General features: G+C 40.6%; 1 protein-coding gene across 2 annotated transcripts in view; it reads left to right on the forward strand.

Moving 5' to 3' along the window:
• Positions 1-18424, forward strand: part of LOC129679255 (sperm-associated antigen 6) — a 63727-nt gene that overhangs the window by 16529 nt on the left and 28774 nt on the right. For both annotated transcript variants that reach the window (XM_055610262.1, XM_055610263.1), the window contains 4 exons: positions 9278-9461; positions 13424-13629; positions 14998-15171; positions 16036-16188. In XM_055610262.1, coding sequence (XP_055466237.1) covers positions 9278-9461; positions 13424-13629; positions 14998-15171; positions 16036-16188 — 717 coding nt within the window. The remainder of the gene's footprint in view (positions 1-9277; positions 9462-13423; positions 13630-14997; positions 15172-16035; positions 16189-18424) is intronic.

Genomic DNA, 18424 nt, shown 5'->3' on the forward strand with positions numbered 1-18424 from the left:
ATCCTGATTACAGTTTCTTCTTCCTCTACTCCTCTCAGTTCCTTCCCATTTCTTCTTTTCTCCATACCTACTCTCTATTTGACTCTCATTAGAAAAGAACAGGCTTCTAAGAGATAAGAACAAAATAAAATAAAATGTAAACTATTACATTGAAGTTGAACAAGGCAAACCAACAGAAGGGAAAGAGCGCCAGGAGTGGGCACTGGAATCAGAGCTCCAGAAAACCTCTAAACTGGAAGCTGTATTATACATGCAGAGGACCTGGTGCAGACGTGTTCAGTCTCTGAGTTCATATCAGTCGACATAGAAGGGCTTATTCTCCTGATGTCCTCCGTCCCCTCTGGCTCTCACACCTTTTCACTTCCTCTTCCATGGGGTTCCCTGAGTTCTGAAGGGGAGGATTTGATGGAGACATTTAGAGCTGTGTGTTCCAAAGTCTCTCCTTCTCTCTGTCTCTGGCTGTGGGTCTCTGTATTTGTTCCCACTGGCTGCAGAAGAAAGCTTCTCTGATGATGGCTGAATAAGGGCTGATCTATGAGTCTAGCAAAATATCACTAGTAGTCGTTTTATTTTATTAAAATTTTTTTTGACCAGGAGTATTTGGTTTTTATTCTAGATCTCTGGGCTTTCTGTTCTCTGCTCTTGGTCACCCAAGCAGTGTCTGGTATGGGTTCCATCGCCTGGAGTGGGACTTAAGTCAAATCAGACACTGGCTGGTCACTCCCACAAGTCTTGCGCCACAATTGCCCAAGTATATCTTGCAGGCAGTCAAAAGTTCTGTGGCTTGGTTGGTGTTTATGTCTTCCTTTTGGTAGCCTGAAGAATACTTTCCTGTACCAAAGGCACTAGAAGATGGGGTGAAGTTTCTGTGTAGGCAACAGTTTGACTTCTCCATGTTCAATGAGATGTGCGGGTATTGTCTCCAGCAATGGGGCCTGCTGTCCGTTTGCAGGGAGTAACCTATTGTCTCGGCCACCACTTGAGTTGCTTGGGGATTTTCATAGGACCCCTTTGGCCAACAACTCAACTGGATGTGACCCAGTCCTGGAACTGGGAGCTTTGTTTGGTAACAGGAGATGGCCAGTTGGGGTCCTGTTTTCCCCATCATATGGAGACTTCATTAGGATCTCCTGCATATATTTTAGGAAGTTTCCACTGCACTTGGTTTTCATACCACCCCTCAAATGCTCCTTAATTCTATCTGTCTCTTTTTGCATGCTCTCCCTTAATTCCATCTTCCCTTCCCCTCCCTACCCGATTCTTCTGTTTCTGTCTCTCCATCCCCAGTCCACTCAAAAAATCTGTTTTCCTCTCCCAGGGAGATCCACATGTTTCCTCTAGTCCTGACCTCTCTGGGACTATAGATTTTAGGTTCGCTATCATTTATTTAATAGCTAATATCCACATATAGTCAAATACATACCATATTTATCTTTCTGGGTCTGGCTTACCTCTCTCAGGATAATTTTTTTCTATTTCCATCCATTTGCCTGTGGATTTCATGATGCCATTTTCTTTTTATAGCTGAGTAATCCTCCAGTAAATGTACCACATTTTCATTATCTGTCTTCTGGTGAGGGATATCTAGGTTGTTTTCAGTTTCTAGCTATTATGAATAGAGCAGCAATGAACATGGTTGAACAAGTGGCCTTGTGGTAGGATGAAATGTCCTTTGGCATATGCCCAAGAGTGGTACAACTGAGTCTTGAGGTAGATTGACTCCCAACTTTCTGAGGAACCAACATATTGATTTCTATAGCGGCTTTACAGGTTTGCACTCCCACCAACAATGGATGAGATTTCCCCTTATTCCACGTCCTCACCAACATGAGCCGTCAGTTGTATTATCGATCTTAGCCATTCTGATAGATGGGATGTCAAAGTAGTTTTGATTTGCATTTGATGGCTAAGGATGTTGAACATTTCTTTTTTTTTTCTTTTTTGTTTGTTTTTTTTGAGACAGGATTTCTCTATGTAGTTTTGGCTGTCCTGGACTCACCCTCGAAATAAAAAGATCTGCCTGCTTCTGTCTCCCTGAGTGCTGGGATTACAAGTGTGCACCACCATGCCCAACTAAATATTTCTTAAAATGTTTCTCAGCCATTTGAGTTTCCTCTATTGGGAATTCCCTGTTTAGAGCTGTACCACATTTTATATTGGATTATTCTTTTGATATGTAGTTTCTCGAGTTATGTTACTATTGGTGTGTGGACTATACCCAGGTCCTCAATTCTATTATTATGATCAATGAGTCTATTTTTATGACAGTACCATGCTGTCCTCTCTTCTTCTATTTGACCCTAGCCTATCAGGTCTCATCAGGACTGGTTACATTGTTTTCCTCTGTGGCCTGGTAAGACTGCACCCCCCCTCCCCCCAAGGGGCAGTGATCAGAGAGCCTGCCGCTGAGTTCATGCCAGAGAAAGTCCCTGCTCCCCTAACTAGGGACCCCCGCTTGGAGACTGAGTCTGCATCTGGGCTCATCTGACAGGGCCACTTCTGAGCTGGGGTTTCAGGTCCGCTCCATGCATTGTCCTTGGTTGAGGTATCATTCTCTTCAGGGCCCCCAAGGCTCAGTTTTTATGACTCTGTTGGTCTCCTTGTGGAGCTCCTGTCCCCTGCAGATCTATCTCCCCCTTCGTTCATAAGATTCTCTGCACTCTGCCCAAAGTTTGACTATGAGTCTCAGCCTCTGCTTCAATACCTTGATCAGTAGAGCCTTTCAGAGGCCATCTGTGGTAGGCTCCTGTCCTGTTCCCTGTCTTCTGCTTCCAGGAACCTTCCTCCATTGCTGGTGAGAACGTAAACTTGCAAAACCACTTTGGAACTCAGTCTGGCTCTTTCTCAGAAAATTAGGAATAGCACTACTTCAGGACCCAGCTATACCACTCCTAGGCATATATACAAAAGATGCTCAACTATACAACAAGGACACTTGCTCAACCATGTTGGTAACAGCTCTATTCGTAATAATCAGAAGCTGGAAACAACCTAGATGTCCCTCAGTGGAGGAATGGATACAGAAATTGTGGTACATTTATACAATGGAATACTACTCAGCAATTAAAAACAAGGAAATTTGCAGGCAAATGGTGGGAACTAGAAAAGATTATCTTGAGTGAGGTAACCCAGAAGCAGGAAGACACACATGTTATATATTCACTTATAAGGGGATATTAGCTATATAATGTAGGACAAACATACTAAAATCTATACTCCTGGAGAAGGTAAACAACAAGGAGGAGCCTAGGGAAGATGCTCAATCCTGTTTCCATTTTTCATCTCTAGTTTTATTACTTTGAATCTTCTCTCTCGTCTGGTTAACTTGGCTAAAGATTTCTTTTCTTTTAAACTTCATTCCTTTTATATTTTTCTGGGGAACATGGCCAGGATATCAGGAACTCGGAAGAGCAGAGCTTGTGCTACAAAAAAGATCAGGGCCCACTGGAGCTGTGCAGCTCAATGGAAGACGACACCAGCCTCCTGCAGCCTGTCCTCTCTCGCTTGGTCTTGGGAATATTCTTCAGATGACAGTGGCGTCTGCACAGCGTGTGCTTGTCCACCTGTCACTGCACAGACCCCTATCCCTTAGGGACATATTGGGTGGGTCTGCCCCTATTAGAACAGACCTTCAGGTGTTATCACGTCATTTTTTTTTTTTTTTTTGGTCTCCTAGGCGCCCGGTGGATCAGCCATATTACTCCGTGGTTCACTCCACCGCTGCGTCTATGCTGATCCCGGGGCCACAGCAGTCCTCCTGTCAGGCAGTGCTGTTCCTGGCACTTGTTTCTGCTGTGGTGATACTCTGCTTGGCACAGTGATGATGTCTGGAAGTCTGATTAATGACTTTATTTCCTCCGTGGTCATGTACCAGGATAGGTTACAGGAAGTTTCCATAGTAACTGGACCAGATGGGGTCATGTAGCCCCACCCACCCCAGCTCTTTCAGTGGGCCACGATGTCAGTCAGGTTGGTGCCCACCATGGGCGGCATGGTGTAGGCTCCCCCAGGTCATCCTTGGCATCTCTGGAGCTCAGTTTCTGCAGGCTTTTCGCCAGCAGGATCTGACTCCCACAGCCCCGAGCGGGAGACACATTCCTGGGATGGTTAAGCTTTAAAATAAAAATCAACTCTTCCTTTAATCGGTTCTTTGTTTTTCTCTTTCTATTTCATTAATTTTAGCCCTGACTTTTAAGATCTCTTCTCTCTACTTTTTCTGGGGTATTGTTTGTTCTTGTTTTTCCATGGTCTTTAAGTTATTAATATGAGATCTCCCCAGTTTTTTCATGTGTTTAATGCTATAAACCTTCCTCTTAGGGCTGCCTTGATGTGTTCCATAGATTTTGGTACATTGTGTTTTCATTTTCATTCAGTTCTAAGGATTTTAAAATTTCTTAATTTCTTCCCTCATACAACTTTTATTCAGTACTCTGTTGTTTGTTCCTTGGTGGTCGGATCTTATACAAGATTCAATTTCAATTTTTCTAAATTTGTTGAGACTTCCTTTGTCTCCGATTTTGTGATCTATTTTAGAGGGAGCTCCATGGGCTGCATAGAAAAAAGTATCTTCTTTAGTGTTTAGGTGGAATGTTCTATAAATGTCTATAGCATCTATTTGATTTAAGGTGTAATTTGACTAACTCCAGAGTTTAGTGTTGGCCTGGATGTTGTGTCGGTTAGTGAGAGTGGATTACTGACATCGCCCACCATGTCTGAATTGGAGCCAGTCTGTGGTTTGGGGTCTGACAGTGCTTCTTTTTAAAAACCGGGTAAGCCGGTATTTGGTGCATGGAGGTTTAGAATGGTAATACCTACCTCTCCGTGGCTCTTTTCTTTTAATGAGTGTGCAATATCTCTCCTTATCTGTTTTGATTTCTTTTTGTTTAAAGTCTATTTTGTTAGGTATTAGAATAGCTATGCTTGCTTGTCTCTCAGTTCTGTTTGCTTGGAATACCTTTTTTTTTCCCATCCATTTACACTGTAATCAATAGTGAAGTGTGGTTATTTTTTATTGTATGAAGAGATGTGCAGAATTACCTAATAATCACAGGTAGTGAACTGAAGACAGACTAAAGTAAATATGTCTTTCCATCCTGTAGTATCTTATTTAATTTATTTTTTCAGTGTCTTAAAGTTTTCAATATAAAGGTCCTTCACTTCCTTGCTTAGGTTTCTTTCAAGGTACTTTTATTTTTTATTTTTGAAGCTATTGTGAATGAGATATTTATCCTATATTTTCTCAGCAAGTTCATTACTTCTATAATGAAAGTTACTGATTTTTGTACGCTGAAAATTTATTAGAATTGTTTATTAAGTTTAACAATTTTTGGGTGGGATCATCGGGAACTTTTCAGTATTGAATCATGCCATCTGTTAATAAGGATAATTTGGTCTCTTCCTTTCCTATTTTTTATGTTTTTAGAGAATTTAATACAATGTATTTTGATCATATTCTTTCCCTGCTTTAACTCCTCCCAGATCCTCCCCCACCTCCCTGCTCATCCAATGTCATGTCTTTCTTCCTTTCTCCTTCCTTCCTTTTTTCTTTCCTTTCTTCCTTCCTTTCTTCCTCCCTCCCTCCCTCCCTCCTTTCCTTCCTTTCTTTTCTTACTTTAAAAAACAACTAAAGCCCAAACCAAATAAAACCAAACCAAAACTAAACAAAAGTACACAAAAACCAATGAGTCTAATTTGTGTTGTTCAAATACTCATGAGCATGGGGCCTGCCCTGGTATGTGGTTGATGTACTCAGTATCACGTTATTGAAGAAAACTGATTTTCTTCTCCCAGCAGGTATCATTTTGGAATAGCTTCTTGTCGAGGGGCAGGATTTTGAACCCATTTCTATTTTTCCATTCTTGGATTTTGTCTGGCTTGAGCTTATGTACATTTTGTGAGTTCATATTGCTACAGTCCTATTATATTTGGAAAGTGCTGTTTCCTTGAAATCATCTACCACCTCTGGCTTTTGAAACCTTTCTGTTATTCTTCCATATAGGCCTCTGAACTTGAGGGGAGAGGGTTGATTAAGACATCTATTTAGGGGTGAGTGCTTCAAGTCTCTCACTTTCTGCAATTCGGGCCTCCTTATTAATCACCATTTACTGCAAGAAGAAGCTTCTCTGCTGAGGGCTGAGTGATGTATTGATCTGCAGGTATAGCAGTATACATTAGGAGTCATTTTATTGCCACATTCTCAGGAATATCGACCAAACATGGCACATCAAGTTGCAGTAAGACTAGGCCCCTCCCCTCATATTAAGGCTGGATGAGGCAACCCAGTAAGAGGACAAGGGTCATAATCTCCCGGAAGTGCTTTTCTTAGAGGGTTTCATCTCCTAGATGCAGCCTCAGAAACAGCTGACTCTCCTCCTCCCAGCTCCTTGGGTGGAGGTGGAACTCCATGCTGCCCCACCCCCCCACGCTGGAATTTGTCCGTCTGGAGCATGCACAGGTCTTGTACATACTGTCTCAACTGTTGTGAGTTCAAGCGTAACAGCAGCATTTTTGGGTCAGTACTACAGAGCCCTTAATATTTCCCCAAAGTTTCAGGCTGATGAGTCAAAGTCCTAATGTCTCTCCAAGTTATCAGCCTACTTTCCCTCTTGGAACATCTTCTGATGGATTTGTCACCTAGGTTCAGATTTTCATTTGTTCTGTGCGCAACTGTTTTAGATGTTTCATCTGTCCCATGGTCTCTGGATGTCCTGGGCAGATGCATCAGGTCAGGAGCTATCTGGGACTTTGTTCATTTTCTGTAAAGACACAAGCGTAACCTCACCCTAATGTTGGAATATCGGGCTTTTTTTTTTTTTTTTTTTTTTTTGCATTTACTTTAGGGTGTGTCTCCTTTAGGGCAAATGTATGTGGGCAGCAGAAAAAAAAATCATCATTAAAGTGAAATTTAAAAATAGAGTTATCATAATTAAATGTAAGAATTTAGGTGGGTGTAAATACTCCCTTTTTATTTTTAAAATTTTGCCAATTAAGTATCTGCTGGTATCGTTCCACTATAGCTGACCTTGTGGATAGTAAGGGGTTTCAGTGACATGATTAATATTAAAATTCCTCAAATCATTTGCTAGCATAAGTGGGGCCATTTTTAGTATTTAGTTCCAAGTGTATGAAGAGCTGTCTGACAAAGTGAAGTTCCAGACATGATACAGTGCTACTTCTCTGGAGCTCCTAAGGCCTCGAGCCAGGCCTGGGGCTGTGCTCGGGAGCTGACTGGCTAGGGAGGGGCATTGTGCAAGCCTGTAGTGAGCGTTAGCACAGATCTGTGCATACCTGACATACATGGTCCCAGATATGGGCAGCAGTAGTTTTGGGTATCAAGCCGATGTCCACCTATTACAAATTAAGTATTAGGATCTTGGAATAAAATAATGTCTTTAAATTGTATAAAACATGTCCCCTAATAGAGGATAACTCTTTTTTTTTTTTTAGTTTAAACATTTTAAATAATTTATCTACTTTATATGCTGATTGTAGCCCCCTCTCTTGTCTCCTCCCCATCTCACCCACCCTCCCTGTAAAGCCTTTAAAAATTACCTTTCTTGCCAATGTCTGATCATTTATTAGATCAAGGAAAAATATGAAAATTAAAAACAAAGAAACCTACTAATTAATTAACTGTGTTCATTAAGTTTTAACTATTTAAACTTAAGGCTTTTATTAATTTAAGATTTGGAATCTTTAAGATTTAGAACAGTTTTCATTTTGAGCTTAGTAAGACTCTCCTATTAGGTAACAGGGTATCTAGAAGTGTCTGAGAAATAAACAGAAAAAATCAGTTCAGGTTTTTCCAAGTAAGTATGAAAATTTATATATACAAGTGATACTGCAAAAAAATGTAAACAATATCAAAGTATAATGCTTTCATGGAGGAAGAACTTTCTTGAAGACTCTAATCTTTATTATGTTGTGTAGACAAGACAATTTGATGCAACAGATTCTCAGTCTCCACCAGAAGTAATTTTAGGTGAAAACTTCCAAATAATCTAGTTTTTACTGATTGCATTTTTGGTTTAACTTTTTTTTGGCCTCCAAGGGAATTTGAGAAACATGCAATTATATCTGCATTCCATGGCCACTATATTACCCAGAAGAAAGCTTTAAAAAAAAAATTTCTTGATTCCAATTTTCTCTGGTTTTCCCCTTTAAATAAATCCCAAGCCTGTTTTTTTTATTTTAATTTTTTTGTTTTTTACAAAAACATAAATTTTAAAAATGAAGTTTTAGTAATCATGAATATTAAGAACTCTGAGTGGGTTTGGGTTTTCAGTGCCTACAAGGCCTGAAATTGGAAGAAAAAAAAAAAACCCTCTACTTTTTGATATAAAGGACAAGATAAAATTTCTTATTTTACTAATACTGTGAACACATCACTGGATGGATGTTTAATTTGACCAGGCAGCTGTCTATTAAGTACACCTGATTGTAATGTACTTTATTTGCTTTATTTACTTGCTTTAGGCTTAACTTTGACAGCATATTTAGAAGGCTAAATAAATCTTGCGATTGTAAATGAATTACATTTGTAGTTAGCATGACTACAAGAATAGTTTTGAGCAAATTAAAGTTTTTGATCATTTATAAGGTGACTGACCATTAATTTGTATGGCTGAATTACTTTTAACAGTTTACAACAAGTTTATAGCTTTTATAAGACTATGATTTTATAGTTTTATCCCTGTAAAGTAGCCATATATTTTAAATTTCTCCTTGTAATGCAACTGCATGGCTGTGTCCAGAAGACACATTTCTAAAAGGGCCAAATAACGTATATGTTCTAGTGTTTAGCTTATTTCCTTACCACCATATATGGTGATCACTAAGAATAGCTTGAAACCTGACTGTTATTTCAGGGTAACTTGAATTGCCAGAAGAATTAACTGAGGTCATGAAAGTCCTGCCATGCTTAGAGACTGACGGCAAATAAAGGAAATGAATTGTTGACAGAGATTGCAGTGACATTTGAACAATCTTAAGTGTTCCCATGAGTTAAATACCTTTTAGTATCACGAAATCTCATTACTTTGTGAAATTATAAAATACATTGTGTTTATATTTTATTTTTACAATTTCCAAATGCATGCTTAAGGTATTTGAAAATATAATTTTAAACCTACCTTGTTTTCAGTTTACCAAAGAGGAGCAATGGGGGAATTTCAAAGAATCAAGGTGGTTTTTCAGGCTAAGTTTTATCTTTTGTATTCAAGATCCATTGCGCTTTCCTTAAAGTAAGTTTAAGCTGCTTCTCTCTTTTCCCTGGTAGCGTTTCTACAAGAAAGCAGCAGCCTTTGTGCTGAGAGCAGTTGGCAAACATTCCCCTCAGCTGGCCCAGGCCATCGTTGACTGTGGAGCTCTCGACACTCTGGTGATATGCTTGGAGGATTTTGACCCTGGAGTCAAGGAGGCGGCGGCCTGGGCACTTGGATATATCGCAAGACATAATACAGGTAACGGATGCTATTTGGATATAGGGCAACTGTAGATTTATTACACAAATTCAGTTCTAATAAACAGTAGATGGAGATTTTAGGATGGTTGTGTACATGATGAGAAATCAGGCTTGAACGACAGTCCACCTATTTGATCACACGCCTCCAACATCTTAGTCTTACAAGAAGAAGAAAAGCAGAGGTGGAAGAATGGGGCTGGTCCTCAGTGGCTTTGGTAGCCAGTCATAATGTTGCATGCTTGCAACCCAGGCATTCAGGAGGCTGAGGCAGAAAGATTACAAGTTCAGGACCAACCTGAGCAACTCAGTGAGGTCCTGTCTTAAAACCAAAGTAAACAAAACCAACCAAAACAAATATCCCAAATCAACCGATCAAATAAAAATATCCTTGGAGTATTTCATTAATGAGTTTATCTTGGATTGTCATCGCATGAGACCTCCCTGGTCTTTGTTATGTTACATTTAAAATGATAAAATTACACAAGTATACATCTATTAATATGTATGTGCAAGCTTTCCTATGAATACAGTTATAATGAACTACAAGTCTGTATTACAGTTAGTAGAATTGGGATGCTTTGTCAAAACTTGCGGATTTTTTTTCATTTTGTTTATGAATAACATAGCGGCTACTGTGTGCTGAATAATTATAAGCCTAGTTCTGTGCCTTGTATTTCAGATACCAAAATGTTGTCTCATTTTGACTGCGGCTATCTTGTTTTGGTGCTTGTATCCTACTGAACAGTGTAACTTAGAGAGACTGCCTGAAGTTATGTGGATGGTAGCACCAGAAACTGGGGTTAATTCTGGCTCCCAAGTTAATTACTTGACCGCACAACTCCACTCTATTGCCTGACAGTACTGGCGACAACCCATAAAACCAGCGACACCACTGGAGACAGAAGAGAAATAGAACAGTAAAGTTAACCTGAGAATCTTGTCGCTGTGCTTAGAAGGCTTCAAAATTGGTGCACTAAAATTCATCTCATAGCATCTAGAGTTTGGTTTTCTAAGTAGGTTCACTTAAGCCTGTTATCTAATACCCATTGGAAAAATAGCCAGTACTTCTTATTTTTAAATTAGCATATGTTAATGATAAGCAGCAATAGGGGATGTGTGTGTGTGTGTGTGTGTGTGTGTGTGTGTGTGTGTGTATTTTGAGCTTACCCTGTTCTCTCCAACCTTTATTCCCCTCTCTGGTCTGCCTCCCACTAATCTTTCTCCTTTCTCCAATGAGTCCTCAGTCTTCATTAGGATTACTATTCCTGTGATGAAATATCATGATGAAAACAACTTGAGGAGGAAAGGGCTTATTTACCTTATGTTTCTACATCAGACTGTTTAACATCAAAGGAAGTCAGGACAGAACTCACGTCTGGCAGGAACCTGGAGGCAGGAGCTGACGTGTACAGGCTGTGGAGAGGTGCTGCTTCCTGGCTTGCTCCTCATGGTTTGCTCAGCCTTCTCTCTTACAGAACTCAAAACCACCAGTCCAGGGATGGCACCACCCACAGTGGGCTGGGCCCTCCCCCATCAGTCACTAATTGCCGGCAGCCTCATCTTGCGGAGGCATTTTCTTAACTGGGTTCCTTCCTCTCAGATGGCTTTAGATTGTGTTAAGTTAATATAAGACGATGTGGCGCCTCCTCCTCCTCCTTTTATGTATTTTATTTTGTTTACCCCATGAGTTTCACTGGGGTTGAGAATTTGACACACGACTACCCAGCATCACAGTTTCCACCCTTCCGTCTTCTCTCTCCAAGTCCTCATGTGTTCCCCCGTCACTGCCTCTCAGATCCATAGCCTCATTTATAAATATTGTTTCTATATTTCTATGCATCTAAGTAGCTATATGTTTATATATCCTACTGAGCCCGATTAGTGTTGCCTACATATGCATATGTTTAAGGCTGACTGCTTAGGATTGGGAGCTTGTTTCCCGGAAGAGCTGGTTCCCCGTCCTTCACAGCCACCGATAGCTTGCAATTGTCATCTAAGGCTTAGGGCCTTGGTCAAGTTTTCTTCTGTCCCTGTTGGCATGTTAACTGGTGTGGCCTTTGCAGGTCTTGCTGAGAGTTCATGGGTGCAGCATCCTTGTCGTGTCCAGAAAATACTGTCTTGTAGCAGTCATCTGCTCCCTGGCTCTTAAAATGCTTTCCCTGCTCGTCTGCCATGTCCCCTGAGCCTTAGGTGTGAGAGTTGGGTTATAGATGTCTCATCCGGGGCTGGGTACTCCATGGTCGCTTACTCTCTGCATCAGTTGTGGATCTCTCTAATAGTCCCAACTCTTCTTCAGAAAGGAGCTTCTTTGATGACGGGTGAGAGCTGACCGACCTCTGTGTATAAAGATACACATTAGAAGGCAGAAAAGGCAGAACATGAGAACATAGTAGCAATAGCAATAGGGTCTTGTCCGGGGTCCATCTCCACTCTTGGGTTCTTGGTTAGGTTTACAGTACTAGGCATACGCTCCCAATTTCCTCCCTCCAAATCCTCCTGTACATCCCCACTTGTTCTCTTTCAAATTCACGGCCTCTCTTTAGAGTAATTATTGCTATATACAGATATACCCGTGTATATTCCTAAAAACATAAATAGATCCCGCTCAGTCTGTGTAATAGTATTTGTAGGTATGTTTTCATTTCTGACCATTTGGTATTGGATGAGCACTTGGTATGTTCTGCCCTTGGATTCCCTCTGATTCCGGCAATCCTTAGTTGCCTGTAGTTCTTTGACTGGGGTTGAGTCCTCATGGACTTTCCCTATCCAATTTAGCATGTCTAGTTTGTCTTTCTTTACGTTTGGGAAATTTTTTTCTGTGATTTTGTTAAGGGTATTTTCCGTGTCTTTGACCTGTGTTTCTTCTTCCTTTATACCCATCATTTTTAGGTTTGCTGTTTTCATAGTGTCCCATATTTCCTGGATGTTTGGTGTCTAGATTTTAAAATATCTAACATTTTCTTTGACTGACGTATTCATTTCTTCTACCTTGATTTAAAGACCTGACTTCACTTCATTTAGTCTGTTAGTGAGGCTTTCCTCTGAGCTTTTTGTTTGACTTCCTGAGTTTTCATTTTGAGTTTTATTTCAGTGTGGCTTGACTTTGGTGATTTTATTTCTTTGTTAAATTCTATTTCTGTGTTCTGAATTATTTAACTAAAATATTTGTGTTTTCACAGTCTTTGTTGAAGCATTTCTTTTCATATCTTATTTAGGGTCCTGTACTGAAAACACTTGGCTGTAAATTCAGAGACTATGTTGTTTTCTAATTGTATCTCATAAGTGGCTTAATGAATCCTCATAGTCAAATCACAGACCTAATTCCTGAACGTTTCTGCTGACCTCCTGCATGAACAAGATAAAAGCACCAATATTTTACTGCAAGGATGTCTTGTTGGGCAGGTCCTTATTGTGATGGTTACACTGATGAATGCTTTTTTTCTTTTGACTGCTTGCAAAGCACCCTCTGATCTTATGAGAACTAGTCCTCAGGTTTCCAGGTCAATTTGAGCTCAATTCTTTTAATCCCAGTGTTTGAACTGTGTGGTCTGAGTTCCTTTTTGAGACAGGGCCTCTTGTTGCTTAGGCTGGCCTGAAACTTACTATGTATCTGAGTCTGGCCCTGAACCCCTGATCTTGCCTCACCTTTTTTTTTTTTTTTTGCCTCACCTTTTAAAGAGGCATGTGCCACCATGCCTAGTGTCAACAGTCAACACAAAATATGAATATTATATTAATGAATTATCAAATCATGCTTAGAATTCTTTTTTGTTTCCCTTGGGTGGATGTGGTTAGTGAGCGAAGCAATGATCTCTGACTCCATCCCCTGACTTAAAATGCAGCTGTTTAACAGGTCAAATACTCCCTCATCCTTTCTTTTTCTGTGTCTGCCACTGTGAAAAATGGGTTGCCCAAGAGTCAGTCACCATCCTCATTCACTCTTTTCTTTTGAACGTACAGAATTATCTCAAGCTGTGGTGGATGCAGGGGCAATCCCTCTTTTAGTTCTGTGTATCCAAGAGCCGGAAATTGCCTTGAAAAGGATCGCTGCCTCCACCCTCAGTGACATCTCAAAGCACTCTCCAGAGCTGGCCCAGACAGTGGTGGATGCAGGAGCCATTGCCCACTTAGCCCAGATGATCCTCAACCCTGATGCAAAACTGAAGGTAATAAAAATGAGGTGAAAGAGACAGACAAGCCAGTGCTTCTTAGCCTAAGGGAATGAAAATATGTACAGGTCGACGTTATATAGTAAAAAGAATTGTCAATGTAATTGAAAACATACAAACATATTATACATCTGCTCTTCTAATATGTGAAAGTAATGCTGTAAGGATGAAACAATTAAGATATGATTGGGAAAACTGTGTTTCATTTGCTCTGCTGCTATGACAAAAGCACCATGACCAAAGCAACTTGTAGGAAAAGGGTTTATCTGGTTTCCATGTTAGAGTCCATCACTGAGGGAAGCTAGGGTAGGAGCTCAAGGCTGGAACCTGGAGGCAGGAACTGAAGCAGAGGCCACAGAGGAAGGCCATTACTGGCCTGCTTTCCTGGTTTGCTTCTTTCTTTTACAGCTCAGGCCTATCTGCCGAGGGATGGCACTGGCCACCGTGAGTTGAAGCCTCCTATAGCCTCCTACATCAGTTAGCAGCCAAGACGCTGCCTCACAGATGTGGTCATAGGCTAATCCAATCTGTTCACTTCTTCATTTGATGTTCCCTCGTCCCAGGTGACCATAGGGTTGTGTCAAGTTGACAGCTGAAGCTAACTATGACATTCCATACCTGTCAACTTTGACATACAAGCACATCACTTTAAATGATAACTTTTCTTTCGTGTTTGTCTCCAAGATCTAACATTAATGCTGTACTGTAAAATATAGTACAATTTCAAAAGTCCCATATATAATTGAAACTTTATAAACTTCATAAACTCCAACACTGTAAAACTTCACTGCCTCTTTAAAAACCCAGAGTCTTTAAACTGCTCCTGTAAAAAAAAAAAAAAAAAAGTTACATACTTTTCTTATTCCAAGATGGAAAAACCAGGATACATCAGGTCAAAGCAAAAAAAAAGTCCAACAGTATAACTCAGTGCCTGATCTCTGGGTCTCACTCATGCTCTTCTGGTCTCCGCCTCTGCCATTGTTAGCACACACACAGCTTGTCCGGTAAGCTCACGGCAGCGTCACTCTGTACCTTCCCCTGTCCTTTGTAGCTCCAATATGGTAGAGTCTGCACTACACTGAGGCTGTACGGTCGTCACCAGTGGCCCACGTGGTGCAGGCCTCAGCTTCGCCCAGAGACCCCTCAGTCCTAGGGTCTCCTCTGCAACTGAGGCCGTATCTTTACCAGTAGCCTCTCCTGGTCGCTGCCACATAGAGCCAGGCTTCATCTGCTCTCCGTAACGTCGTCATTCCTTTAAAACCAGCACTGCCTGGGGGGGATCATAAATCTTTAAAAACTACATTTGAATTATTAGGGGGACTATAGGAGTCCATAGAACGTTTCATTTTTACTTTTGCTTGACAGCGTCAGGTCCTTTCAGCGCTCAGTCAGATTGCAAAGCATTCTGTGGATCTGGCAGAGATGGTTGTTGAAGCGGAGATTTTCCCTGTTGTGCTCACCTGCCTGAAGGACAAAGATGAATACGTGAAGAAAAACACTTGTACTTTAATTAGAGAGATCGCCAAACACACGCCTGAGGTAAAACCAAAAACCACCTGAACAGCAAACTTCAAGATGCAGTTATACTTAGATTTGGTGAACACCAGTATTCCTGGCATTTGCCTGCTAGATGAATGTATTGCCTCTCTCCCAGGTGGTAACAATCAAAAAGTAACTATGTACATTGCTAAATGTTCTGTAGGGTACAAAATTGACAACCATTGAATCCTATTAATCCTATTAATCTAGTTGGAGTTTTAAATCCAGTTTCTAGTGACCTACAGCTTTCCGTTTCCAGTTGTAGGACTGTGGGCTTCTGTCATCCTCAATGTTTTGTGTCAGCTAGGAGCAATGAAATGATATGTTACATTTCTGGGTCAATTCAGGCCATAAAGATCCCTTGGCCCAGTATCAGTACTGTTGATTTACATGTGGAAAAAAAAAACCCATAAAGCTTGGGTTGATTCCGAAGTTTTATCCTTTGTGTGTGTGTTAATTTTATTGTATGTTAGTCCTTGTGTTTCATTTATCTTTATGGGATTTTCTGTAATTGAAATACTTCAGCTTTGTAGTCATTGGCAGCAAAGAGGCAAGTAGGTTAGACTATTCCAAGTGTCTGAGCATTCAGTGGTTAATATAAGCTGAGTAATTAGCTAGTTATAAGCTAGCTCTGCACTTACTGTCTCTGCACTTAGTGAAGGGTTCTAACATCCATTATAACAGGGATAGAGCTTCTACTGATGTCAAAGAAAATTGAACTACAGAATAAGATTCCTCGTAGTGAATGTATCTGTAAAACAGCAAGAGTGTTATCAGTTGGTTTTTTTTAAGTCCTAAATAAAGTGTGGTCAAGCTGTCCTGAGAGATCACCTGAGCCTTTTGTTTTTGTTTGTTCCCCTTCAGCTTTCACAGCTGATTGTTAATGCAGGAGGCGTGGCCGCAGTGATCGACTGCGTTGGGTCCTGCAAAGGAAACATCCGGCTGCCTGGCATCATGATGCTGGGTTACGTAGCTGCTCATTCTGAGAACCTGGCCATGGCTGTGATCATCTCCAAGGTCTGTGTTTGTCCCACACCTACCGAGCAGTCGGCTGTTTGCGAAACCACCGTTACTGTAGAACCATAAGCTGGTGTTCTTCATCAGAAGAGAAAATATAACTGGACAGAGCAAAAAAAAAAAACCAAAATGACCCATTTTTTTCAGTTGTTTCACTATTGAATTCAGAGCTTGTTGTTATGTTTCCTAGAGTGAACTTGAAAAAAAGGTTGGGATACCAGAAAATGTTGTTTTACTCAGTGTCTGCTATCAATAATTATTACCACCTTTAAGTATTACTGTTATATAAAATTTATCTGTTAAGTGTATATATATATTACAGGACTAATTTGCATATTTACAAACATGCCAAGCACCCTGTGGTTAAAAACCGTCATAGTTGGATTGTGGCACATGCCATTAATCCTAGCACGTGGGAGCTGAGTGGATCTCATGAGTTCCAAGTCAGTTGGGTCTCAACAAAACAAGACAAAACAAACAAAACCCATTATAAATGATTTGACAACTAGCCATTTTCTCTGTTCTCAGTGGCCTCCCTTTCCTGTATTTCCTGTATTTCTCCCTTTCCTGTCTCTTAGATACGGGGACAGCTCTCTCCTCCTGAGGGTACAGGCTGTCTGCACATACATGCAGCAGAGAGCAGGCTTGTGCTCTCGTTTCATTGCTTTGGGTTTAGAAGAATCTATGACTTTGTGTAAACTCATTCTGTAGTGCAGCCCGGGACCGTAGTAGCCACTCACAAAGTGTGCTGCTGCAGAAGTATTGATCCCTGAAGAGTGCTCCAGGGGCGGTGTACTCACAGCACGTATGGCGTCTGGTCAGCAGTTCCTTCAACGGGAACATGAGTACTTTGCCATTCCCGCTAATGACAATGAAGAGCATCTTTGGATTGCTGTCTTCCAAGTGTTCCACAAAGACGCTCTGTCCTTCTATCCTGCTCTTTTGTTTTTGTTCTTCTGTTATCGCAGGCTAGAGTGACTAGAGCAGTGGTAGTCCCTGTAAGGACATGACGAGGGGTCTGCTTCTCAGTACCACATGGAAGGACAATGAGAGTGTGGCAGTTGGCAGCCTCGTGGGCATGCAGCTCAGGCAGCAAGGAAGGCTGCCACCAGTCCTTCCTTTGGTTTTTCAGTTTTCTGGAGATAACAGTGGTGGCAGTAGTTTGAGATAAAACATAAAGCAATGCAGCGCTCTCCTCTTTGTTTTAGTGATAATGTCTAAAATTAAAAAAAAAAACGATTATTTTGTGTTTTTTTGAGATTATAATGTAATGACATCTTTTTTCCCTTCTGCACAGCAATTTTCAAATGCCAAATGATCAGCCCTGAAGACGTATTCATATAAGTAAAATTATACCAAGTAGGAAGGTTGTATTTAGGAACACACACATGTAATAATTAGTGAGAAAAAAGAGGCCGTGAATTTGAAAGAGAGCAAGGAGGGTTACCTGGGAAGGTTTGGAAGAAGGAAAAGGGAGGGAACTAACATTTAATGGCACATTAGAACTCTTTGTATCCTCTTGATAGCCAGTGGGCCTGACCACGGATTGGGTCCTCTCCTCCTCTTCCTCAGTCTTGTGACATCTGTAGTGTGGACTTTCTAGAGTTTCACTTCACTCTGAAGGCTGCTCTGAGCTTTTGTATTGGTGGACACAGGAAAAGAGCAGATGAAAAAGTACGGCAGGAAACTGATCCACAGCCAGTAAGGTGGAAGGGGAGAGAATATGCCTAATAAGCTTAAGCTTTACCTGGTATCATGGTCTTCTGATACTGAAAGTTTTTTTTTTTTTTTTTACTAAATTTGAGGTAGTTAATACAATATCAAATTGGAAAAAAATAAGCTTACCAAGGGTCTGGAGTTAGGATTTGATTTGTTTTCCTCAGGCACATACACTGTGATGTGTTTGAGGTGTTCTAGCTAGTTATGTCTTTATTATCTAGTTAATGCTAATGCTTAAAATACGAGATGTAAACCCATGTTACTACTATGACAAAAGGATTCATTCCTACTTAGGTATCCATCCATGTTCGGATGAGGAAAACTGTGCTTAAGTTGACCAAAATTATTAAGTATGTGCTACCTCAAGAAAGATATTAGTAGGGTATATTCAACTTGGTTATATATTACAATTTTAGTCTGTCATAATAATGTTGTTCTCAGATTTACTGTAATTGGTAATAATTAAATTAGTGTGTGTGTGTGTGTGTGTGTGTGTGTGTGTGTGTGTGTGTGTGTG

The sequence above is a fragment of the Psammomys obesus genome, unplaced genomic scaffold, assembly GCF_907164565.1.
Source record: "Psammomys obesus unplaced genomic scaffold, mPsaObe1.curated_primary_1811, whole genome shotgun sequence".
Taxonomy (NCBI): Eukaryota; Metazoa; Chordata; class Mammalia; order Rodentia; family Muridae; genus Psammomys; species Psammomys obesus.